The sequence below is a fragment of the Stegostoma tigrinum genome, chromosome 29 (assembly GCF_030684315.1).
Source record: "Stegostoma tigrinum isolate sSteTig4 chromosome 29, sSteTig4.hap1, whole genome shotgun sequence".
NCBI lineage: Eukaryota > Metazoa > Chordata > Chondrichthyes > Orectolobiformes > Stegostomatidae > Stegostoma > Stegostoma tigrinum.
Window position 1 is genome coordinate 38,884,583 of NC_081382.1, and position 25,253 is coordinate 38,909,835.

At 43.2% G+C, this 25,253-nt stretch overlaps 1 protein-coding gene across 8 annotated transcripts in view; it reads left to right on the forward strand.

The window, feature by feature from the left end:
- The window catches only part of gpsm1b (G protein signaling modulator 1b), a 233,111-nt gene that overhangs the window by 38,504 nt on the left and 169,354 nt on the right, over positions 1-25,253 (forward strand). The window contains exon 1 of one of the 8 annotated variants that reach the window (XM_048559203.2): positions 3,311-3,441. The exons of 4 other annotated variants lie outside the window; for them this stretch is intronic. In XM_048559203.2, coding sequence (XP_048415160.1) covers positions 3,356-3,441 — 86 coding nt within the window. In that variant the 5' untranslated portion in view covers positions 3,311-3,355. Of the gene's footprint in view, positions 1-3,310; positions 3,442-17,242; positions 17,267-17,286; positions 17,622-25,253 lie in introns of those variants that run through there. 3 more of the 8 variants (XM_048559209.2, XM_059638281.1, XM_048559202.2) reach the window with 3 other exon arrangements.

Sequence of the window (25,253 nt, forward strand, 5' to 3'; positions counted from 1 at the left end):
AAATGGTTGTAAATAGTAAATATTGCTTTTGGCTAACAAGGCGTAGAGCTGGATGAGTAGCTCTGCTCCTTGTTATCTTGGATTCTTCAGCATCTGCAGTTCCTACTATTGTTTTTGGCTACTGTTTGTGGTTGAAATCAGTCGTTTGAGTAATAGACTGAGGTCAAACTGGAATGTTGTATCCTTGCCCCCTGAAAGAGTTCTATAGTTGACCTGCCGTGAATTTAGCCTCAACTTCAACTGGTTGCCCATTCCCTGTCTGAGTATTTGACTTGAAGGTCGTGGCTTTTCCTCATTGTGCATTGTCATCATAAAACAGTCACATCCTGATAAACACGTAATTAGTTTGTCCAGAAATGTTCGGCCTGCAACTAATTTCAGGTCGAGCTAAGAATTCGAAAGACTCAGGACAAAAATAGCTGAACTGCGTGTCCTCTCACTCTCTCTTTTAAAGCCACATATCATTTAGCCATTGAGCAATTCAATGAGTATGAAGTGGAAAATTATTTTCACAAAACTAATTGACTTAAGGCTGCATAAACATTGCTCTTCATTTCTGTTGCTATTCAGACTACTACTGATTTGTAGAGTTATGACAATGCAGCAAAAGGCTGTTTGTCCCATTTGGAATTTATTCTGGCTGCCTGCAGAACAATTCAGTTGATCTCGTACCCCACCCCCGCCCCCCCACCCCCCGCTTCCCTAGCTGTACAGCCATGTATGATGATTTTTCTCAAGTGCTAATTCAATTTCCTTTTTGATCACTGCTCACTATCTTTTCTTCTATGTGCTTTCTCCTCCACCCCAAAACCCTCCACCGCCCAAACACATGCACGCGCACACAAACCCCATTGAGGTCATTGCCACTTGGATTTTTTAAAAAATCCTTCTTTTCATTCCCGTTCAATTCCCTGCAACTCTGTCGCAAACTCTCCAGTCCCAGACCTTTTGAGAAATAAGTTTTAATGTTACAACATTCGGAACACATCTGGATGGGTATATGAATAGGAAGGGTTTAGAGCGATATGGGCCAAATGCTGACAAATGGGACTAGATTAATTTATGATGGCTGTTTGGCATGGATGAGTCAGACCAAAAGGTCTGTTTCTGTGCTATACAGCTCGATGACTCTGAGTTTGTCCAACTGTTTACAACTCCTTTTCAATATAATTGATTTCCAATCTTGTATTCTGACTCCGGTCACCGTGTATCCCCTCTGCACTCGTTCCTTCCTGTCTTTCTATACGTTACAACATCACTGACAGATTCAAATATATCCGAAGAAGGGTTCTGCCTCAAAATGTCAACTTTTCCTCTTCTCTGATGCTGCCAGGCCTGCTGTGTTCCTCCAGCTCCACACTGTGTTATCTCTGACTACAGCATTGGCAGTTCTTACTATCTCAAATATATCTTGATGTTTTGAGGAATGTTTCAGAACACTTACTTTGTATTTCTGTCTGTTCTGCTCTCCTGCATATCTGTTACACAGATGGTTTCATTAAAATCTACCTCTTTTAACCATGTTTCCTGTTATCTCACCATTTCTCTTAGTGCTTCCATCTCCCTCTCCTTTTCTGCTTGCATCTTCAATGAACCTTTTCAATGATCTCCTTCCATCAAAGAATTTGTCATGTGTAAGTCATTTTCAACATGCAAGTTTTAACTCACCACTGCCTCCAGTTGAAACTTGCAGTGTTCTGGCTTGTTTTGCTTCTATACAGAGACTGTAGAATCATAGAATCCCTAGAGTGTGGAAGGAGGCCATTTGGCCCATTGAGTCCACACTGACCCTCCGTAGCACATCCCACCCAGACCCATCTCCCTGCTCTATCCCTATAACCCTGCATTTCCCAGGGCTAATCCACTTACCTGCATATCACTGGACACTATGGGCAATTTAGTCTGGCCAATCCACCTAACCCCCACATCTTTGGTGGGAGGAAGCCAGAGCCCCTAGGGGAAACCCACGCAGACTTGGGGACATTGCACAAACTCCACACAGACAGACAGTCAACCAAAGCCGGAATTGAACCTGGGCCCCTGTTGCAGTGAGGTAGCAGTGCTAACTGCTGTACCGCCCTGAATACACCTTCCTCCGGGGAAGCTGGTGTTTTGCTTTTCAGAAGTTACGAAGTGCACACCCATGTCCCGTCCCTAGAATTGTAAAAGTATTTGCCAGAGTGGATTCTCTATACAGAGCATAATCATCAACCCTGTCTGTTGCGTCTGAAATAACTTTTACAGCTTGAAATGATTAAGTGGAACTGGGTGTTGCATTTTTGGACTTAGAAACTGCGGTTTAATCCCTTTTATGACCTACGTTTTGCTTAACCTGCCCCTTTCATGTGAAAAGTTTCATTTTTAACCATATCTACATGTGTTGAGTCAGAAGCTTGAGGGTTGACTCCAGACTTGAGTGCAAGATTTGTAGTAACGTTCCTGTGTATTCCTGAGACAGTGCTGGACACTCAAGAGGTAATGTGCAACAAAGCCTTATCTGCCCCCCCCCCTCCCCCCCCCCCCGCCTTTTGAAGAGCAGCAGATTTGCCTTTGGTGCTCTGACCCTGATTGGTATGTGATTGTACAGTACTTTGTCACCCTACAAGACATCCAGAGGCCAGGGCCAGTGCTGTGCGAATATGGCTTCAAATCCCATCATCTGGTGGAATTTGAATGCAATCAGTCCAGTCTCAGTAAAAGTCTTAGATCATTGACTATTCGGAAAACCCTTATGGATAACTCTTGGGAAGGAACTCTGTTATCCTTGCCTGACCAGGCCCACATATGACTCCAGATTTGCAGGACTTTGGTTGGCCCTTAACTACCCTCTGAAATGGCACAGCTAACCTTGTGATTTAAAGAGCAATGGCTGGAATTGCCATTGACAGCCACGTCCCATGAAAGATTTGGAAGAAAAGAAATCACGGTAAATCGATTGATGAGCCACGATCAACTTGCTGTTTTTGGGGGTTTCTTTGTTCCAACTCTGACTGCATTTTAATTAAGCTCCTTTTGGGCGCTGATGTCGTGAGTGCATTAAAAAAAAATGCAATTATTTTTCTAACATTGTTTTTGTCTGTGTAAGCCATGCCAAATGATTCTTGGTGCTGCCTTTGCTGGGTGCTGTGCTCTGCTCTAAATGAAATATTTTAAGCATAAGTGATAAATTATAACTTTCATCACATGACCTAATTTGAAAGCATAAATTTGCCAATCAAATCCCAGTAGCAGTTTGTGTGGAGCTACAGCAATAGGCAAAGCAGCTATTTAAAGCAGCGTGATACTGCAGGAGACAGTGCTGTGACTTCGAAATGTAGCAAGGAACTGAGTCTGTGACAAAGCTGGTGAGTGCATTATGGCCTCGCTAACCCCTCACCCTGCGTCACTGTGGAAGCAATATCTTGGAACATCTGACACTGTGGTTCGTTGCTTTCAAAGAAGGTATGTCAAGATTGCAAATTGCCTTTTTGTCCCTTGACAAATCAGTCTTTTTTTTGTGTGTGTGTGTAAGCGTTTTAGTGTCCAGTCACCCAACTGTTGCCTTGAGGTCAGAGGGTTTATATGTCACAAAATGTGAGCGTAAGTTTTGTGCTGGTGTTTCATTCAGGGAGTTGGTGGCATACTCCCTGAAGAATAATCCAGCGGCCCAGGCCAGTGCCAATGGCCACATCCCATCAAAAACAATAAGGAAGGTTCAATCTTCTTTAGATAGACTTGGGTCCCTTTCCAACAATGGGAGATGCATCCTCCCAAGAGCACAGCTGGTTCACCAGTGTTGCAATTAGTTTGCACCCCCGGGTGACTAAAGGGATCAAAGAGACTGTGATGAAGTCAAGAACAGGCAATTGAGTTGGATTATCAACTGTGATCATATTGAATGGTGGCACAAGCTCAAAGGGCCGAATGGCCTACTCCTGCTCGTAATTTTCATGTCGTCTTGGGGGCAGGCAATCATTCTTGGCCATGTAAGTGATGTTCATCTCCAGAGCTTTGAGTTTTTCCTGGTGTGTGAAGTACCGTCAGTTTTCAATCAGCATTGCAAAAGTAGTTTGACTTAGCAGTTATATCGTTTTCATGTTTGGGTTTTTTTTCAAATAGCTCTGTGTATAACCTACAAAATGAGACAAGGTACAAACGATTGTCTGTGAGGCTGCATATGGAATATTGTGTCTCTTTGTGTGAAAGGAAGGGTTTACTTGCATTGGAGCTGGTACAGTGAAGGTTGTCTAGATTTTTCCCTGAGATGGTGTTGTTTTATGATAAGAGACTGAGTAAATTTGGGCCTTTATCCCCTGGTATTCAGAAGAATAACAGGGGTAGGTTATGGCCTGGTGGTATCATAGCCAGACCATTAATTTGCAAACCCAGGTAATATTCTGGGGATTACCCAGCTGGGGAGTAAGGCTATTCTTTCATTGAACCGATGATTGATGGCTTAAGCTGAGGGTCATCATGCCTCAGATGAGGGCAGAGGTTGAAGAGGAGAGTCCTTCATGGTAACCTCAGCCAACGCAGGAGTTGAACCCACCTACACTGGCATTACTGTGCATTGCGGACAGATGTTCAACCAACCGAGTTAACCACCCCCTGGCTGGAGAACACAACACGAAGACCCTTTCAGCACCAGGGTCAATCATTTTCAACTGACCTGAGAAATTGCTTCAATCAAATGATCGTGAATTCTTAGAATTCTGTAGCCCAGAGGACTCTGAATGCTCTGTGCTCCAGAGCTGGTTATATTTAAGGTTGTGATTTCTCTTGGGAATCTAGGAACTATAGCAGAGTTGTAGCTCAAGATCAGCCATGGTTGTATTGAATGGTTGAGTTGACATGATTGACTGACTGGTCTAACTGTATATCTCTAATTCATGTGAGGTTTGATGAGCTGCCGTGTATGCAGTTTGTTGCCTTGTCAGAAACAGAATAGGAATTTTAATTTGTTTTCCTCCTCCCTTCTCCATGTCCTCCTTATGGTAATCACCAGCCTGCTTCTATACATGTGCAGACGGTCTGTGTTGCGATTTAAGTGGTTTGATGAAGCCAGTCTAAGCAAGAAGAGACAGTACTTGGACGAAGTGATAACAAAGTGTGGAGCAGGATGAACACAGCAGGCCAAGCAGTATCTCAGGAGCACAAAAGCTGATGTTTCGGGCCTAGACTCTTCATCAGAAAAGTACTTGGACTAACCACATTGAGCCACCCGCCCTCTTCGCGCTAATTATATTAGCTTTTATATGAAAAAACACATTAGTTCTGTTTTAAATTGGAATTTAAAAGAACAGGCAGTGATGATGTCATGGAAATGCATGTAATTCTCAGCCTGCATGACCAGTTGGATGCTGAAAGGTGATTTTCTTTGACTGGAGAGTCTGTGTCAATGCTTCTGGTCTTGGACAAGGAACTGGGTGTTTAGGGCTGAGTTGAATAGACCATTCTTCATGTAAAGTTGTGAATACTCAAAATTCTCTAACTCAGAATTGTGGGTACATAGTCAATAATTTGACCAACCAAACAAAAATTACTGGAGAAACTCAGGTGTAGCACCATTTATAGAGAGAGAAAGCAGTGTTAACATTTTGGGTCCAGTGACCCTCCTTTTAGAACTGATGGTGTCGAGAAAAAGGTATAGAGAGAAAGGTGAAGGGATTTTGAGGTTTGCCACCTTTTCGCTCCTCTCTGTGACAGGACTTCCATTCTACTCCTCACTCCTTCCCTTGCTCCCCCCCCCCCCCCCCCCCCCCCCTCCCACTGGCCCCAACATGCTCTCTGTTTCAGCAGCAATTTCAGTTTCGCTTTCAGATTTCTGGCATCTGTAGTTAATAATTTGAGCAGTGTGAGGATAAATTAGAAAATTGAGCTTAGATAGCAGATCAGTCATAATCCTACAAATTAGCATGACTGGTTCAACGGCCTTATAACTTATTTCTTAAATAAAATCAAAGTGCTGGGGAAGCTCTTAAAATGATCGCACATAAATGCAGATGCTGGAAATCTGGACAAAAACATAATGCTGGAGAAACGCAGGTCCAGGAGCATCTGTAGAGAGAAAAGGAATTAACATTTTCAGTCTGTGACCCTTCGTCAATCTTTTGCCTGAACACTCCGTTTTTGCTGGAGGAACTCTGAGGGTTTGGTGCAATCAGTGGATAGCGAAACAAGGATTTCAGTTAAATATGACTACTTTAGAACCAGCCTATTTCTTATGTTTCTAATAACTCAAAATCCAAATGAGCATCCATTTTTTGGTTCAGATTACAAACTAACCAAAGAACATTTAGCTCAATGTAAGTTTTGTTCTTAGGTGTTGTCAGAATTTGGTTTGACCATTGTTAATCATCCTGAGGGCGCAGTGTGTTAACCACAAAATCTGTGGTTGGAATCATTTGGGTAAGGGTGAAATGTATGAATAATTCCATTTTTTACAGTGCCCTTTAAAACCTCAAACTAATTTGCAGACAATGATGTACTTGTCATACAGCCAAGAATTACTTTATAAATAAAGCGTAGTCAGTGTTAAGTGCCTAAAATGGTTTTCTGTGGATAAAATTGCCACCTGCGTTCAGTCAGGAGCAATTCAACCTCTTAAAAAGTTTGTGGAATTAAGTCCAAATCTAGAGACTTGAGTCCAATAATGAAAAATTACTGCAAGGGTAATACCTTTTTGTGACAAGATCTTCTACTGAGGTCACATATTTTCCCCTCCTGGTGCATTTGGAAGCTCCCAAAGCATTGTTTTGAAAAATAAGTGGGGTGGGGCATTGTCCTTTTGGTGACCAGGCCAACATTTATTCCTCCTTCAACTTTACTAAAAACCAGGGATCTGATTCATGTCACGCTGCTGATTTGTGGCGCTTTCTGTGTGCAAACTGCTGCTTTCCCTCTTTGGGGAGTTTCGGAATGTCCTGCAGTTGCAGAAGGTGCTGTGGCAGTGCAGTTTCTTTGGCAAATGAAGAGAAGACTGAGAGATGATCTCTTTGATCTTTTGAGATTGAGTTAAGTTTGATGTAGGCAAGATGTTCTTGCTTGTTGTAGAATGGGGAAACCAAATCCAAGATAGCCATGAATAAATCCAAAAAGGAGGAAACTCTTCATCCATCAGTTGGTTAGAATGTGGAATTTAAGGGGAGTTGAGCATTAAAGGGAAAACCAAATAACTAAACAAGAGAGAAGAATGTTTCATTATTTTTAGCAAAGAAGATCTGAAATTTTTTTTCCAGAAACAAGCAAGTGGCATCAGCCTCGACCTGTAGGGCCGATTTGTTTCTCCTGTCACTGCATTTTTTCAGGATGTTGTCATTTTACGCTTAATGAGGAAAACTTCTGAGGTGTGACTATAACCCCTATATGTGCTACATGGCTTGCCCAGAAATAGGTGAGAGTCAGTGTCTCCATCTGACCTTAGAGTGGATTTATGCTGCCTGCTCTAAACATTGCATTGAATTTTATCATAGAATCCCTACAGAAGCAGTCCCTTTGGCCCAACAAGTCCACAGCGACCCTCAGGGCATCCCACCCAGACCCATCCCGCTAATCTGCAAATCCCTGAACACTACGGGCAATTTAGCACGGCCAATCCACCTAACCACCACATCTTTGGACTGTGGCAGGAAATCGGAGCACCCGGAGGTAACCCGGGCAGACACAGGGAGAATGTGCAAACTCCACACACAGTCGCTAGAGGGTGGAATCGAACCCGGGTCCTAGTGCTGTGAGGCAGCAGTGCTAACCGCTGAGCCACGGCGCAGCTTTATTGCACACGGTTTCTCACCTTCCCTCTTTTTTCATTGCATTTGTTTTGACAGTTGACAACTTGGAATTTGGCACTTTGCTGTTCTCTTAATTGTCTTCGTTGAGGGGCTCTAGCTCAGGGTACTGTTTCTTACTGCTAACAAGGAAGCTATGATTGAATTAAATAAGAACACCACCGAGGAGCAAATGATAGCAGCTGGCAATATTTTTTGTAATTGAAATGTATTATAACTTTGAATGAGAGGCCTTTCAGCCCCTGAAACCCTGTGCCATCCAGTATAATCATGGCTGATGTGAATTAACTTAAGTTCTAAGCCACATCAGCTACCCCTGAGCTCATGAGAGAGTGACATTCTGATGTGTGCTGTGAAACTGGGATTAGTGCATTTCAGGAAACTGTTCACACGTTTGGAACTTCTGACTGTTTAAAGCTAATGATCGATATTTATAGTTTGGGTAAATGGTAGAATGAGTGGGTAGGGCCAAACATGGAGAGTGCAGTTAGAGTGCACCCAGGGACATGGACAGTCAGGCAGGAGATAATCACACACCGTGTAGAAGAATCTGGAATATTCTTTTTAGTCTCTCTGTCTCTGTCTGTGCCACTCTCTGTGTCTCTCCCTCTCTCTCTCTCTCTCTCTCTCTCGCTCCCCCTCCCCCGCGCTCTGTCTGAACCCCTGTCAGTCTTTGCCTGTCTCTCTCGCTTGCACTCTGCTTTTATTTTTACTAAACATATTCTTGCAGCTGGAGGCGGTCAGTTGACACCTGAAAAATTGAGACTGGTAGCAAATTTTCGCACAAAAACCTCAGTTTTATGGAACAAAGACTGTTGGATAGACTTGACTTACATTTTAGCCACGGTTTGGTTGCATAGCAAACAGACTCGAAGACCTAAGTAGCTTCTTCCTACTCCAATGAACATTGGAATTAAAGGTAGCTTCACTTCCAGCTTCCTGTTTAAGTGGACGCATATCCAAATATAATAGTACAAAGGAGGCACATTTGTCTCTTTGTCAATGACTCTGGAATTCCTGTCTTGGGTGCAGCATGATCTTAGAGGAATGAGTAGGGCTCTGAGGTTGAGTAAAATTGTGTGGTCTGCCGTTGATTCTCAGTTAACTTAATCCTTTCCTTTTTTTGTTGGCTTGCAAAACACTTCTAATTGGATTTATTTTTAAACTGGTAAACAAATATTTTGATGGTCAAATCATCTCTGTTTCCACAGAGATCTGGAGTTTGCTTCAACGTTGCCGGTCAACAGTGTTCAGCACACGGATGGCATTTCCAAGTAAACAAACTCAAACTTCTTAGCTCAAGAATAAGAGGACAAAACTGTCAAGCAACACAGTTTTGGAAAGGAAACTGTAGATCTAACTCTGCTTCAGAAAGAAATAGCATTTCTTTATGCCGTCCAATTGCTGTTGGCACTTGGCCAGTTTCTTTGGTTGCCAAAAGGTTTTAATCTGTGGTATTCTCCTGAAATACCTCAATGGGAGGTGCTTGCACTGGGGTGGCCTTGTTCCACTTTCTCCTTTTATCCTCCCTTTTTAGAATACAAGAAAGAAGGAAATTCTGTAGTTTCTTTCCGGCTGTTTGGGGTTAGGATGTGCGTGGATTTTCAGTGATGTGCTGGTGAATGCTAGGTACCAAAGGTTGATCTTTCAAGCATCGGCCTCGACAGTTGGCTTACGTTGATCAACGGAGCAATCATGTGCTCCTATTTTGTAACATCATCATTACAGAGAAGCAGAATTGACTAGCTCTTACCAAAATGTTGCTCTTTATTCCTTTCTGCCTCCTTTTCACTGCTGTTGTTACTCTGTTTTGTCTCTGTCTCACCTCCTTATTCAACCTGTATGTCACCCCGTTCCTTTTTTTTGCTGCTGCTTTGTTTTCTTCTCCTCTTCTTGCTGTCCTTACAGTCTCTCACACTCAAACTCTCTCATGCTCTCGTGCACTCTCACGCACACCTGCCCGTTCTTCTGGCTTCACTTTGTCAGCTATAGGCAAGTTGGTGGCACACTCTCTCCTGAAGTTAGAAAGTTGTGGGTTAAGTCCTACTCCAGGACTCGAACACAAAAATCAAGGATGCAGTACTGAGTGAGTGTTGCGCTGTCAAAGGTTCCAACTTTTAGTTGGGAAGTTAAGCCAAGTCCCATCTGCCACATTAACGTAAGTGGGAATAAATCCAACGCCACTACTTTTAAGAAGAATGCAGGCTTCCTTCCTTAAATCCTGGTCAATATTTATCCTTCAAACAACACTTGAGAAACAGATTGTCTTGTCTCTGCTACCACATTACTTTTTTTTGATATTTATAAATTGGATATGGGGCATCACTGGTTAGACCAGGGTTAATTGCCCATTCCTGGTTGACCTGGACGTTAGTTAAGGTTTTTGATTGTGGCAAATCGCTGTGAGCAGCCCCCTACAGTACAATAGTGACAATGTATATCAGTGCTTCATTGGCTGTAACGTACCTTGAGATGTTAAGACTTTAAGGAGCAAAAGTAGGCCACTTCGCCCATACAGTCTCAATGAGATTGTGTCAGATCTGAGCATCCTCAACTCCACTTTCTTGCCTTTTCTCCATTAGACTTGATTCCCTTCTTGATCAATAATCTGTGGCACGTCAGCTTTGAACATGCTTAAAGACCATGAACGTACCCGACAGCCACTGCCGAAAACTAATTTTGGATTCTGTCTACTTTCTGGGAGAAGAAATTCTTCCACATCTATATCAAATGGAAAACCCCTCTATTCTGAGATGATGCCTTCTAATATAGACTCTGCAGCAAGTGGAAATGGCCCTCCTCATCCACCTTGCCAAGCTGCTAGGGGGATTGTGATGGTGCTCCTCGTCAAGTTGGTCACGAAAGGCACTGCATAAATGTATTTCATAATGTTTACACTCCTTTCTCAATCCCATTTATTAGTATTCTTGCTCTCCTATCAGGGTCTCCCGGGCATATTCTGCATGTACTCTATATGGCACCATTCATGATCTTGATCAATTCCAAAGCGCTACTTGGCAAATCAAGTATTTTTGGAATGCAGCTGTTGTTAAATTGTAGGAAGTGAAGTTCCCACTTTGCGTGAAGTGAACTCTGTCAAACAAAGTGTGATGCTGGCCAGTGATAATGGGAACTGCAGATGCTGGAGAATCCAAGACAATAAAATGTGAGGCTGGATGAACACAGCAGGCCCAGCAGCATCTCAGGAGCACAAAAGCTGATGCTTCGGGCCTGGACCCTTCTTCAGAGAGGGGATGAGGTGAGGGTTCTGGAATAAATAGGGAGAGAGGGGGAGGCGGACCGAAGATGGAGAGAAAAGAAGATAGGTGGAGAGGAGAGTATAGGTAGGGAGAGGATAGGTCAGTCCAGGGAAGACGGACAGGTCAAGGAGGTGGGATGAGGTTAGTAGGTAGGAGATGGGGGTGCGGCTTGGGGTGGGAAGAAGGGATGGGTGAGAGGAAGAACAGGTTAGGGAGGCAGAGACAGGTTGGACTGGTTTTGGGATGCAGTGGGTGGAGGGGAAGAGCTGGGCTGGTTGTGTGGTGCAGTGGGGGGAGGGGACGAACTGGGCTGGTTTTGAGATGCGGTGGGGGCAGGGGAGATTTTGAAGCTGGTGAAGTCCACATTGATACCATTGGGCTGCAGGGTTCCCAAGGTTGCAGAAAAGCCAGGCCCCAAGATGACTTTCCACATTAAGCAGAGGTTCACCTGCACATCTGCCAATGTGGTATACTGCATCCACTGTACCTGGTGTGGCTTCCCCTACATTGGGGAAACCAAGCGGAGGCTTGGGGACCACTTTGCAGAACACCTCCGCTCGGTTCGCAATAAACAACTACACCTCCCAGTCGCAAACCATTTCCACTCCCCCTCCCATTCTTTAGATGACATGTCCAACATGGGCCTCCTGCAGTGCCACAATGATGCCACCCGAAGGTTGCAGGAACAGCAACTCATATTCTGCTTGGGAACCCTGCAGCCCAATGGTATCAATGTGGACTTCCCCAGCTTCAAAATCTCCCCTTCCCCCACCGCATCCCAAAACCAGCCCAGTTCGTCCCCTCCCCCCACTGCACCACACAACCAGCCCAGCTCTTCCCCTCCACCCACTGCATCCCAAAACCAGTCCAACCTGTCTCTGCCTCCCTAACCTGTTCTGCCTCTCACCCATCCCTTCCTCCCACCGCAAGCCGCACCTCTATCTCCTACCTACTAACCGCATCCCACCTCCTTGACCTGTCCGTCTTCCCTGGACTGACCTATCCCCTCCCTACCTTCCCACCTATACTCTCCTCTCCACCTATCTTCTTTTCTCTCCATCTTCGGTCCGCCTCCCCCTCTCTCCCTATTTATTCCAGAACCCTCACCCCATCCCCCTCTCTGAAGAAGGGTCCAGGCCCGAAACGTCAGCTTTTGTGCTCCTGTGATGCTGCTGGGCCTGCTGTGTTCATCCAGCCTCACATTTTATTGTCTGTGATGCTGACCAGACTTGCTTGTCTAATGTTGATTGAGGAATGAATATTGACCTGGACCCTGAGAGGACCTCTGCTCCTCTTCCAAAATACTGCCTGCAGAAACTCTTACATCTGAGGCTGTACAGGACATCGGTTAGGTCACTTTTGGAACACTGTGTTCAATTCTGGTCTCCCTGCTATAGGAAAAATGTTGTTAAACTACCAAGGGTTCAGAAATGATTCACAAGGATGTTGCCAGAGTTGTTGGAGGGTTTGAGCTGATAGAGAAAGAGCTATAGACTCAGGGTATATTCCCTGGAGTGTCGAAGACTGAGGGGTGGCCTTATAGAAGCTTATAAAATCTTGAGGGGCATGGATAGGGTCAGTAGTCAAAGTCTTTTTTGCCAGGGTCGGGGAGTCCAAAGCTAGAGTGCGTGGGTTTAAGATGTGGGGGGAGGGGAAAGATTTTAAAGGGACCTAAGGGACAACTTTTCCACGCAGAGGGTAGTTCATGAGCTGCCTAGAAATTGGAGGAAGCTGATACAATTGCAGCATTTAAAAGGCATCTGGATTGGTTATATGAATTGGAAAGGTTTCGAGGGATATGGGCCAAATGCTGGCAAATGGGACTATGTTAATTTTGGATAAGTGGTCGGCATGGATGAGTTGGACTGAACTGTCTGTTTCTGTGCTGTATATTTCTATGACTTTGAGAGCAGATGGGATCTGGGAATAGCATCCTATCTCTCAGATGGTGGCCCTTTTTTTTTGTCTGGATTGTGACTGTAAGTGCTGAGAGAACTGGGGGATAACTCTCTGAGCAGGCAAAAAGTAGGTCTGTGAAACCAGCTAAAGACATTCCTAGATAACAGAAATGCCCCTTCCTTAGCCACCTCCTTTGGGAAGTTGGCTGGCCTCCACTCCCAGTAGTATGAAAGATGTGTTGCACTTTATTTTGCTGTATGAAAATGCCCTGAAGTGAGCACAAGTAGAGTTGTCTTCAATTTCCAATGATAAACCCTAGATCTTGATTCCTGGAAAAGCCTTGAGCAGATAATTTGGAAACAAATCTTGTGGCCAACACAGCCTGAACAAAGGCAGTTAATTATTGTATCAGTTGTTGCAGATGCTGTATTTATTCCATTTCAGCATAATCTTTTTGGATATTAAGTTGTTTAATTTAAGGTCAAAATGTACACCAGGGAGGGGCTAAGTGGAAAAATGGGGCATGACCTATTTGTGGTAATTATCCTTACTGCATTTGGGGTTTTGCTGCATCAAATGGGGCATGACCTATTTGTGGTAATTATCCTTACTGCATTTGGGTTTTGCTGCATCAAATGGGGCATGACCTATTTGTGGTAATTATCCTTACTGCATTTGGGTTTTGCTGCATCAAATGGGGCATGACCTATTTGTGGTAATTATCCTTACTGCATTTGGGTTTTGCTGCATCAAATGGGGCATGACCTATTTGTGGTAATTATCCTTACTGCATTTGGGTTTTGCTGCATCAAATGGGGCATGACCTATTTGTGGTAATTATCCTTACTGCATTTGGGGTTTTGCTGCATCAAATGAACAACTATTGTTTATATTGTCACCATTAACAGTGTGGTAAACCAATCCACCAGCAGCTTCACAACATTAATTTCTAGGAAAAGTAGTTGATTCCAAACCATGGAAGATATCAGGTAATCAAAAAGCTTGATCAGAGAGCTAGGTTTCAGCGTGCGTCTTTAAGGAAGCGGGAAGAGAGGGAGTCTGGACCTTGGGATTTAGGTACTTGAAGGTACATGAATGTCAAAATGCAGTGACGTGAGTTGGGGTTTGCAAAGAGAGACAAAAGTCTTCGAAGGTTATAGGTTGCAGCAGATTGTGGAGACAGAAAAGGGCAAAGTTGAACATCAAAGCTGGTCACTGGACCAGCATTAACTCTGTGTTTTCTCCCTCGACAGATGCAGCCAGACCTGCCGAGGGGTTTCCCTCAATTTTTGTGTGTTTCAGATTTCCAGCATGTGCATTTCTTTGTTTTGTTATAGTTAAGTTGCACTTTTTATCTACAAATAATTTGAACAATGAATTTTGCATTGGTTTTGGAATGCTGAGTTGAGAACTGTCATGCTGGAGACCCAGCATAATCGAAAGGCTGGTGTTGGTTGACACTTTTTGAGGCTCTGCCCACATAAATGGCAGTCTTGATGGGCTAATTATGTTCTCTCATGCGATACATGCAGTACCTTTTTGATCTGGGCACAGCAGTCAGTGCGCTGGAGGCAGGAGCATTTGCTAAGATGCCATGAAAGGCATGTCTTTGCACAGTTGAGGTTTGGAGTTCAACCACTTGATTTGAGTGTCATTTAATAGCGATTGTTGTGTAACAACTACTCATTTTGTTTAATGTGAACTGACTGCTGTTTCTGGCACTTAATGCTGAAATTCTTTACTAGTTATTCAACAAATCCTACTCAACTACTCTACGAGGAGGAATTTGAAGGACTTTCACAAGCGTTATCAACATACCTTTAGCTGATTAGCCATCATCAATGCTGTACCATGTTCCAAAGAGAGCTTTTTTTTCATGGAATTACCTCCTGTGGAGAAGGATAATTGATATTTGCTGGGAGTAAAATGACCGAGAAAGAGTACAAAAGACTATTTTTAGTTTTAAAAACTCTTCTCAAGTTTGTATATACAATGAATGCAGTCTTCATCTAAGGTATTGAACTATGGATTCAAGCTTTTACTACTTCCTTCAAAAAGCAGAAAAATCAATGGCCTTTATTAGAAATAACAATGGAAAAGTTAAAACAGAGTGAAAAGCATAAAAAATGTAATAAAGCTAGTTTGGCAGTGAAACATGGTGCTGCAAGGAGTATTTGAAGCAAATAATTAAGATATGGGGCAGCTGATGGATATTTTTGTTGGTGGGGCAGCACAGTGGCTCACTGTTAGCACTGCTGCTTCATAGCATTGGGTCCTGGGGCCGAATCTAGCCTCGAGGGACTGTCTGTGTGGAATTTGCACATTCTCTGTGTGTCTGTGTATGTGTCCTCCGGGCTCCAGTTCCCTCCCATAGTCCAAAGACATGCAAGTTTGAGTAGGTTGTCGATGAGAAATTGCCCATAGTGTCCAAGGATGTGCAGGTTAGGTGGATTAGCTATGGTAACTGCAGGGTTACAGGGATAGCTTAGGAGGGTAAGGCTGGGTGAGATGCTGTTTGGAGGGTCAGTGTGGGCTCAGGCTGAATGGCCTGCTTCCATAGTGTTAGGGATTCTAGGATTTCTATGATACGTTTTAGTGGAAGCTAGATGCTTGCTACAAGGTGAAAAGAATTGAAGAATCGGCTCATGGATCTTGATTAAGGAAACATTAGCATGAACTGAATAGCATGTTTCTGTGCTAGAAATACCTGTATTAAAGATTGAAGTGAGAAGAATATTAGAATTTAATTATTTGTTTGGAGATGGTTGTGGCTTTTAACTTAACTGCTTTCCATCTTGTTTCCTGGTGAAGATGAAAACTTTGAAAGAGAAGCGAGAAGCACACAGCTGATGCCAAGTCAGAGCAACAACTGTGATCTCTCGCTCGCTCTCTCTCGCTTCCTTTCTATTTTCTTTTGGATACTCATCCAAATCAGTCACACTGAAATAATGCCAGATAGTGATGAGGGCTGTTGCTAAGCTGCACCTCATTGTTGCTATGTCAATGACGTTTATTTAGCATGTTATTTGAATCACCTTCTTGTCTGCTTTTCAGGGCTGTGATTTCCGGCACTAGCTTCCTAACATCTTGTTCCCTTTAAATACATATATATATCTGAGGAAGAAAGGAGTAGATGATTATTGCAGGTTTAGATGAAGAAAGATGGTATTAATGCTCTACTAAACACAGCATGGACTGGGAGGGCTGAATGGCCTGTTTCTGTGCAGGTAGCATACACTTTGTGTTGCGACCTCTGGTGTTGATGTTAAATGGTTAATTTACTTCTAACTTTTCCTTGATTATTAGGATGAATTATCCTGCTGATTTGAGCAAAACTATGTTCTATTAAGACTGCAAAACATCTGAAAATGACTGACAAGGAATGACTCGCTGCATCAGAGCGGTCCATTATTCAAGATGCCTACGCTTCCTATTTCCACCCACACCATGTCATCTGTGGGAGGCAAAAGTTGTGGGGGGAGGGGTTCAGTGGGAATAGCATCAATAGGAGTTGTAGTTACCCAAAATTGTTATCTGATCCCTTCGTATCAGAGGCCAAAAGAACCTTTGCTCTATCAGCAAACCAATTCATGATGCCATTCAGAGAGGTTGCTATGTTGCCTGCAAGCCACTGGGTAAGACCAATGTCTGAGAGGCAGAATTCAGTGAATGGGTTTGAGTAGGATTGATAGATTCCATTTCAAGATCCCACATAAGTTGAATTTCACGTCAATCATCCATTCTCCACCATCAGTTGCCTGCCTACCAACACCACCCCCCCCCCCCCCCCCAATCCATGCCCACCTTGAACCAACCACCAGGCTCTTGTGTATTTCATGAAACAGCAATTCCAAAAAGATGGCTTGTGGTAACTTTGGCTTATGTGTGAGCCCTTTGAGTCTGCTCCGCCATTCAATAAGATCACAGTTGATCTAATTGCAACCTTAAGCCCCTATTCCAGTCTATCCCAAAAACCTTTCAAACCCTTACTTAACAAGAATCTCTCGAGCCCTGGCCTAAAAATGTGCAAAGATTCTGTCTCCTGTATCTTTCTTCCTAAGACTTGGCATTTCTTCAGTATAATTTTTCTTGGCCTAATCTTGTTGCAAGTTGCTGCATGCAGATGCTGAGCTGGTAATCCGAGGGTTAACGGACACAAAGCTGATGCTGGCACTTTGCTGAATTATAGAGGATTTCTTTAGTAGCATTAGTTGGACGATGACAGCTGTGAGTCGTCATCTGTTACGTTGGGTGAGTCCATACACTCTCGTTTGAGCTTCTTGGTCAGCAGTGGTGTTCGTACATGGATAAATTGTTCCAGGAGACTGCCTGTTTGCTATAGAGGTGAGATAGAGCGGGCAACAACAATTCAATGTCAATTTTGTCGAGATTAAATTGGCTTTGTGCACCGTTGTCACCTTGTGTTCACTGTGAGTACAACTTCTGAGTTGAGAGACAGCAGCATGTATGTGTCTTGAATTTGCGTGATCTGGATATTGATCCTGTGCTCTTCATGGAGCGTTGCTTCTGCTACAATGCCAACATTACAGTTCAAAACTCAACCTTTGGGGTTCAACATGGCAGAGATGGCGGTTTCCAGACTTGTCCATCCTGGAGCAAGGCCTCGCGCTGTCCTGCTGCCAGTCAGCCTGGAGTTGTGGTTCTATGTCCAAAAGATTAAGAACATGCAAAAGAAAAGGTAAAACTGTTCTTTTTTCCTCTAAATTTTTTTTAAAAATACACATTCAAGTTAATATCTATCAGTACATATCTGTGGAAAGTTATCACTTCAACCTGAACTTTGCAGCAACAAGTATCTATGGGATGAATAAGGTTTTCAATGGGTTAAATCATTGGTTGTGATTTTTCACACACTGATGCCAAGTGCCACCAGTAATATCAGGAATTGAGATAACTTCCCTCTTTATTTCCTTCCTTCTCCACCCCGCCCCCCCCCCCACCTCTCTCTCTTTTTCCCCACCCCACCCCCATGTGTATGTATGTGCTGCTGAGAAATCTAGATCAGGTCTAGTGTTTGCCATGTACATAACATTAAGTTTGCAAAGAGCTAGAAGTGCAATTGGATGCTATGTTCATGTTGAGATATTTGTAATTGCTGGGGGCAGGGCAGCATGATGGAGTTCAATGGAGTTCAATCCTCTTCTTACTTGCTTACACTGCATATCTTTTGAAGAAGCAGACTCGTGATAATTTATCCAAAAAAAACCCAATCTCTTGGCTGTGGCACCACATAGGATGTTAGTGATGACGGTTTCTTCAATTTACCACTCAATTAAGTGGAAAATCCAAGCTGACATTCCCAAGTATGGACCTAAGGGAGTGCTGTGCTGTCAGATGGGCTCTTGTTCAAATGAAACAATGAACTGAGGGGCCGTCCATGTTGCTGAGAAGACAGGCAGGTTTTCCCTGGGATTCTACCTGATCTCAAACCAATTGGTCACTCACGTTACCATGTACAGGAACTTGATGAGTGCAAATTGACTGCTGCATTTCCACAGTGTGTCCATTTCAAACAAATGCTTAATTTGCTGTAAACTCTTTGGGCCATCCTGAAGTTACTTGAAAGTGCAAGCTGTTCCTTTTTGTCAAAATGTAAAAATCTGAAATTATGTCTGAAGTAAGTACCAAAGGAAGACTTAACATATACCTGTCTAAAATGCCCAAGCTTATGGTCACAGCCAAGGTATGATAGATTTAAATGGGATAACATATCTTATCTTAGATGGTTGCTACGGTTGCACTTCAAGCCTGAAATGAGTTAGTGTGGATTAGGATTTCCGGCTTTCTCGTCTAACCAGAAGAATTTTGTGACCACCACTCGGAAATGGCGCCAGTCACTGCTCACTGCGTTTTTGGCAGGGACCCACCATTGCCACCATGTTGCGTTTGGGTTCCATCAAGTTCAAAGTGATGAAGTGTGGAATAGGATATCGACCATTCTGTTCTAACTGCAAGAATTTTGTTGAGTGAAGAGCTTGAAATTTACTGCAATGTAGTGAGTATTTACAGCTTACATGAATATGACCTGCATTGTTGCAGAGACTTGGAGGAGCACAACAGCACTAGGTCTGCCTCCTATGAGCTGCTTCCTCACCTGGACCAAGTCCTCATGACATTATTATAGGTTGTCTTTAGTTCCATCTTAAAGAAGTTGCAGGCAACTCCAACCAGAAAGTTTTATAAATGAGTTTGCCCAGATATCCCACAATACCAAAGTGGTCAAATAAATATGGACAGAAGCCAATACCAAAGTAAAATGCTTCCAACTTTATTAAGAATAAAGTTACAATAATCTTTAATACTAAACTTATCTTTAATACTATTTGGCCCCTTAAGTTTACAATACTCTGAGTCTTTAATAGATTTACACAGTTTCTCTGTCTCTGAGTCTGCCCGGCTGCGTTCTTCCTCTCTGTCTGGATGGTTAGCTGGCCTCTGTGTCTTGCCATGCTGGCCGCCTTTTCAGAAGGCCTTAGATGATTCCAACAGCAGTTCCAACAGAGAAAGTTGTAGGTGAACCCTGCTTTTATACCTTTTTATGTGGCTTTCTGGAACTTCCTGTAGTTCTGGCCAATCAGGGACTCAGACTTAATAGTTTCAATCAAGAGTCAACAATTTAGATGGCATGCTGCTGTGTGTTTCTTGTGTAGCAGGACCCGGTGTCTTTCTGACTGGGCTCTCTGTTTAGTGGAAAAGCTGTTGGATATGTCTGTCCAGAATAACTGTTGCTTTTTACATTATGCCAATGTCATTAGCACTTGGCTGCTGTGTTTGCAGTGTGTCTGAGATGTGGATTTTGATTTCAGAGTTTTACTTGGCCAGTGTACCCAGCATCCCTTGCTGTTTGGTCAAGTTCGCAATCTGTCTGTGTGTTTTAACAGCCAGGAGACTGCTCAGTGATCTAACTGCACGCAAACAAATATTAACCCTTTCAGACCCGCAGACAGCAGTGGTAACCTGCAGCCCAAATAGTCTCACTTTAGCGACTTTGACATTTCTCAGTAAATCATCACATGGCACTAATTGCAGGACCTGATTGTAAAGATGTACTGGTAAGCTGAAACATAGATACAGGATAACATGCTGTGTCGCAGTGAATAATCACGTATAAGAGTGCGCAATTTCAGGTAATTTCAGAGCAATTTCTTTAACCCACCGACTATTGTAGGAAAAGAAAGACAAGTTTTTTTTTTCATTCACAGGAGATGGGCATCGCTGGCTGGTCCAGCATTTATCACCCAACCTTACCTGGTGGTTAATTGCCACCTTAAACTGCTGTCGTACATCGGATGAATGCCCAAAGTGCTGTTAATGACTCAGTGCAGGGTTTTGACCCAGTGATAGTGAAGTAACAAGAATATTGTTTCAAATCAGGATGGTGTCTCTTTGAGGGGAACTTGCAGGTGGCATTTCTTCCATGTGTCTGGAGCAGTTCAGCTTCTGTTCAGCGGTAATCCCCAGAATGTTGACAGTGTAAGAATCTGCAATGGCAATGCCATTGAACCAAGGTTTAGTTTAGCTCGTTGGATCATGCCATTGCTTGGCACTTATTTGGCATGAATGTTACTGGCCACTTTTCAGTTCAAGCCTGAATATTGTCCCAGCCAGGTTGTATTTGGACGTGGACTACCTCAGTCTCTAAGGAGTTGCAAGTGATGCTGAATGTTGTTCAATCATTAGTAAATATCCCAACCTTAGACCTTGGAAGTTCATTGAAGAAGTTACTAAGGGTGTTTGGGCCTAGGGCATTACCGTGAGAAAGTCCTGCAGAAATGTCATTTGGGTATGACTAACCTCCAACAATCATAGCCATCTTCTTTTGTGCAAGGGTGTGATTCTAACTAGCAGGGAGTTTTCCCAGTGCTTCCCATTGATTCTGAGCTCCTTAGTGCTATACTTGGTCAAATTCTGCCTTGTTAAGGATAGTCCCTTTCCTTTCTCCTCTGGCGCTCAATTCCTTTTTGCACATTTGTACAAGTCAACATATAGGCTTAAATTAGGCCATTGCCATGGGCAGGGATGGAGCCTGAAAATAGGCAATGAAGTTTGGTATAGAGATCAAAAGCAATGCTTTCAGTCTTTCCAATATTGTATTGGAGGAAGTGCTTGTTGTCCAGTAATGACTGACTTGAAAGTACAGAGATAGGAAGAGTGTGGAGCAGGAGAAAGACAGAACAAGAGAAGAGATCTGTGACATACATACAGGATTTACAAACTGACATGTGCTGGTCATGGTGTATGACAAACGGCAGTCCGATAGCTTGAACAAGTACATAACGAAGGAGTTGAACTCCAGAGGAGAAATGAGAGTTTCTGCCCTTGATGTTAGGACAGGGTTTGACAAAGTATGTCATCAAGCAGTGGGGAAACAAAAGATAGGTTTGGAGGAGATACATTGAAAGCAAAGCCACTTAACATGAGCACGTCTCTCAAAAACAGTGGTTATGATCAGACCTTAATGAGCTCCATAGGGAAGGTTGTAAAACGTTTATTCAAATGATGTGATGCTGTTGTGCGAGCTTACATCGGAACATCAGGAGGTAAAGGGCAAAGAAGAGTGGAAGTGGATTTGAGAACTAAAATGCCAAATGATTGAATGTTCAGGGGCACATTGAAGGCAAGTGCCCAGCCAAATGATCAATCAATCTGTTAGTCCAATAAGGAGAAGAATGTAATTTGAGCAGCAAACACCATGTTCCAAAGCCGCCTACCTGGTTGTATTTATAGCCTTTTATGTTTGAACCATAGTAGCTACTTGCCAATAAATGGCTTCTTTCAAGTACAACCTCAGGATTGATTTACACTTCCACTTGTTTTCTTGCTGAGTCTTTGCATGGAGCCAAGTTTTAAGGAAAATCTTGGTAAGCCTGGAGCTGCACTCTGGGTTGCTCTGGTGATGTGATCTTCTCAGTGTGCTCCTTAATTTGATGCAATTGAACAACTTTCTTTTGTCATTTCAACTTGTTTGTAGCCAACTTTTATTCATTCAGATACAACTTGTATTCTTAGTGCATTTCTGACGGGGTCCTGAGGCAATTCTGCAGTCAAACTTCCCAACCTCCTTACGTGACATGTAAAACAATCTCTCAACTGTTGAAAATAGTTTTGGGGTTATAATTAACTCTTTGCAAGTAAAGGTATTTTTGAGAATGTGAGGCTATAGTCTTCAAAAACTGTGTTATTGGACTCTGCCCAGTTACTAATTATTTCCTTCTTGAGTGCTGTGTGTGCTTTTACCGTGAGATTTTTACAGGGTAAGTCGCCTTATGACACTAGACAAGAAGAACGGTCTACTCAAGGCCAAAAATGGAGACTGAAAATTTACCTGAGACTGTTCGGGAAGTAAGTAAGCCCTCCAGCTAGTCAGAAGACAGTCTCAGGAGAGGCTATGGCCTAGTGGTAGTAATTCCTTGCCTCCCTCGATCTGAGGAAGGGTCACTGGACCCGAAATGTTATCTCTGATATTTTTCTTCACAGATGATGCCAGACCTGCTGAACTTTTCCAGCAACTTTTGCCCAGAGACTTTTCCCCAGGGCGGGATTGACTGCAACAAGGTGTCATAGTTTTAAGGTGTTAGGAGGAAGGTTTAGAGGAGACGTCAGAGGGAGGTTCTTCGCCCAGAGAGTTGAGTGCATGGAATAGTTTACCAGTGGTAGTCATGGAAGCGGAGTCATTAGTGACATTTAAGCGACTGCTGGACGTGCACATGGACAGCAGTGAATTGAGGGGAATGTAGGTTAGGTTATTTTATTTTTGGTTTAGGATTATTCCACGGCACAACATCGTGGGCCAAAGGGCCTGTACTGTGCTGTACTTTTGTAAGTTCTATGTTCTAACTTCTGTTTTTACCTCTGGAATTACAGTCCAGAGATTAGTACTCAGTGGCAAAGCTCCTCCAAGGATTGGAGGTGACAGTGGATTTTTCAAGATGGTGGCCACAGCAAGGTGACATCTCAGAGGAAGGCAGCCGGAGCAGGACTCTTAACGAAGCAGTGGCCTGGCCTGGCAACAGATCCAGGGACTGCTGGTTGTACTGGGCCCAGAGTGGGGCCTCCTGGCATTGGCAGGGCGGTGGCTGCAGTATGGCGTGTCCAGAGCTGGGACAATTAGTATCACTGAGGTGGCAGTGCAGCCAGGGACCCCTGGTTGTGGGGAGAGTATGGATTCAACATGGGACCTGGCTTCCGTTAATCTTTTATCCTTTTTATTTTTAAACTATTCCTTTTTATTCTTAAGCTGTTTAAAATGTTGCCAGATTGTGACGAATGTTGTAGCTATTCACCATATTATTCGCGTAAAATTCACTGCAAGTGACAATAAATAAATAATGCATTGAATCTGTGACCCAGGTTTGAATCCTGCCTTGGCAGATGGTGGAATTTGAGTTCAATAAAGATATGGAAATAAGAGCCTAGTGATGACCATTGCTGATTAGTCAGAAAAACGCATTGGATTCACTAACGTCGTTCAGGGAAGGAAATCTGAGGCCGTTACTTAGTCTGGCCTGTGTGTGACTCCAGACCCACAGCAACGCGATCGACTCTGAACTGCCCTTGGGCCAGTTAGGGATCAGCAACAAATGCTGGTCCGGCCAGTGAGCCCTACATTGTCGATGAATGAACGATAAGCTTCTGAAAAGAAGCAAACCAATCAAATAAATTGTATAGCCATAAGTTTCTAAGCCAACCCTGGGCTCAAAATATTGTTTTTAATGCAAAATCATTAAAGTATCACATTTTACCAATAATGTGAAATTTTCCCAATGAATGCATCTTTGGTATCTTGATATATGGGACAGACATGCAATTAAATACTTCAGATCATTGAATCCCTACAGTGTGGAAACAGGCTATTTGGCCTAACAAGCCCACACTGACCCTCAGAGCATCTCACCCAGACCCGTCCCCCTATAACCCAACTAATCGACACATCCCTGGACACTGTGGGCAATTTAGCATGGCCAACCCACCTAGCCTGCATGTTTTTGGACAGTGGGAGGAAACCCTCGCAGACACGAGGAGAACGTTCAAACTCCACACGGGACAGTCGCCCGAGGCTGGAATCAAACCCGGGACTCTGGCACTGAGAGGCCGCAATGCTAACCGCTGAGCCACTGTGCCTCCCCATTAACTTAATTTAACATTTAACTTTTTAACGAATTTGTGATGTCCGAAAGTGTTTCCAGCCAAAAACAAAAACTCTTCTTAAAGTTTAGTCCCATTTTGCTTGTCAGCAGTCAACTTTTGCATAACAAGCCAGCACCAACAGCAATGAAAAGAAGAACAGATTTGTTTCTCCTCAGTAATGGTGGTTCAGAATAGCGCCAGAGAAGGTTCCACATCCGTTTGAGCTGATTGTCAAGCCCTCGGTTTAATGTCCACTTTTGAAAGATGTCATTTCTGACAGTGCAGCACTTACTCAGTTTTTTTTTTGCTGGATTTCAGTCCAGATTCAGTATCATATTCCCTGAAACGTGACTTGAATCAACTTCCAACTCAGAAGATTGTGATACCACTCTGCACAGCACCATTCTTAATTTTTGGTGAAAAAATTGTACTTCCGTTTGATTTTTTTTCCTCCAATAATATTACCAGTGTCTCCAGTTCCCAAAATTTGCCGTAATCTGATTGTGAATTGCACAATTTCCCTGAGCAATCCTTTAGTCATACCAAGATTTTGAATTGGTTTACTCGCACATGAATCAAAACTGTTAGTGTGTTATTTTTCTTATTTTTGCAACTTTATTGTAGTTATGAGACTTGATCTAATCTCGAGTGCCTGTTATTCTCTATTTGGAGAAAGTGTCTAGCTCAGAGACATTACAGTGCTGATATAGAAACTTGGGGAAAAATGCTAGAGTCCATTATAAATGATTTAATAGCAGAGCATTTGAAAAATAGTGGCAGGATTGGACAGAATTGGCATGGATTTAAGAAAGAGCAGTTGTGCTTGACAAATCTATTGGAATTGTTCGAGCATGTAACCAACAAGAGTTGATGAAGGACACCCCGTGGACAAAGTGCCATGTCAGTGATTAGCATGAAAAATTGAAGTGAAGGGATTAGGGGTAATGTATTGAGATTGATAGAAAGTTGGTTAGCAGACAGGAAGCAAAGAGCAGGAATAAATAGGCCTTTTTTTCTGAATGGCAGGCAGTGACTAGTGGGTGTTACCGGGATTGGTGCTAGGACCCCATCTGTTCACAATATATGTTAATGATTTAAATGATGGAACTAAATGTAAGATCTCAAAATTTGCAAATGACACAAAATCAGGCTGGAGGGTGAGCTGTGAGGAGGATGCAGAGAC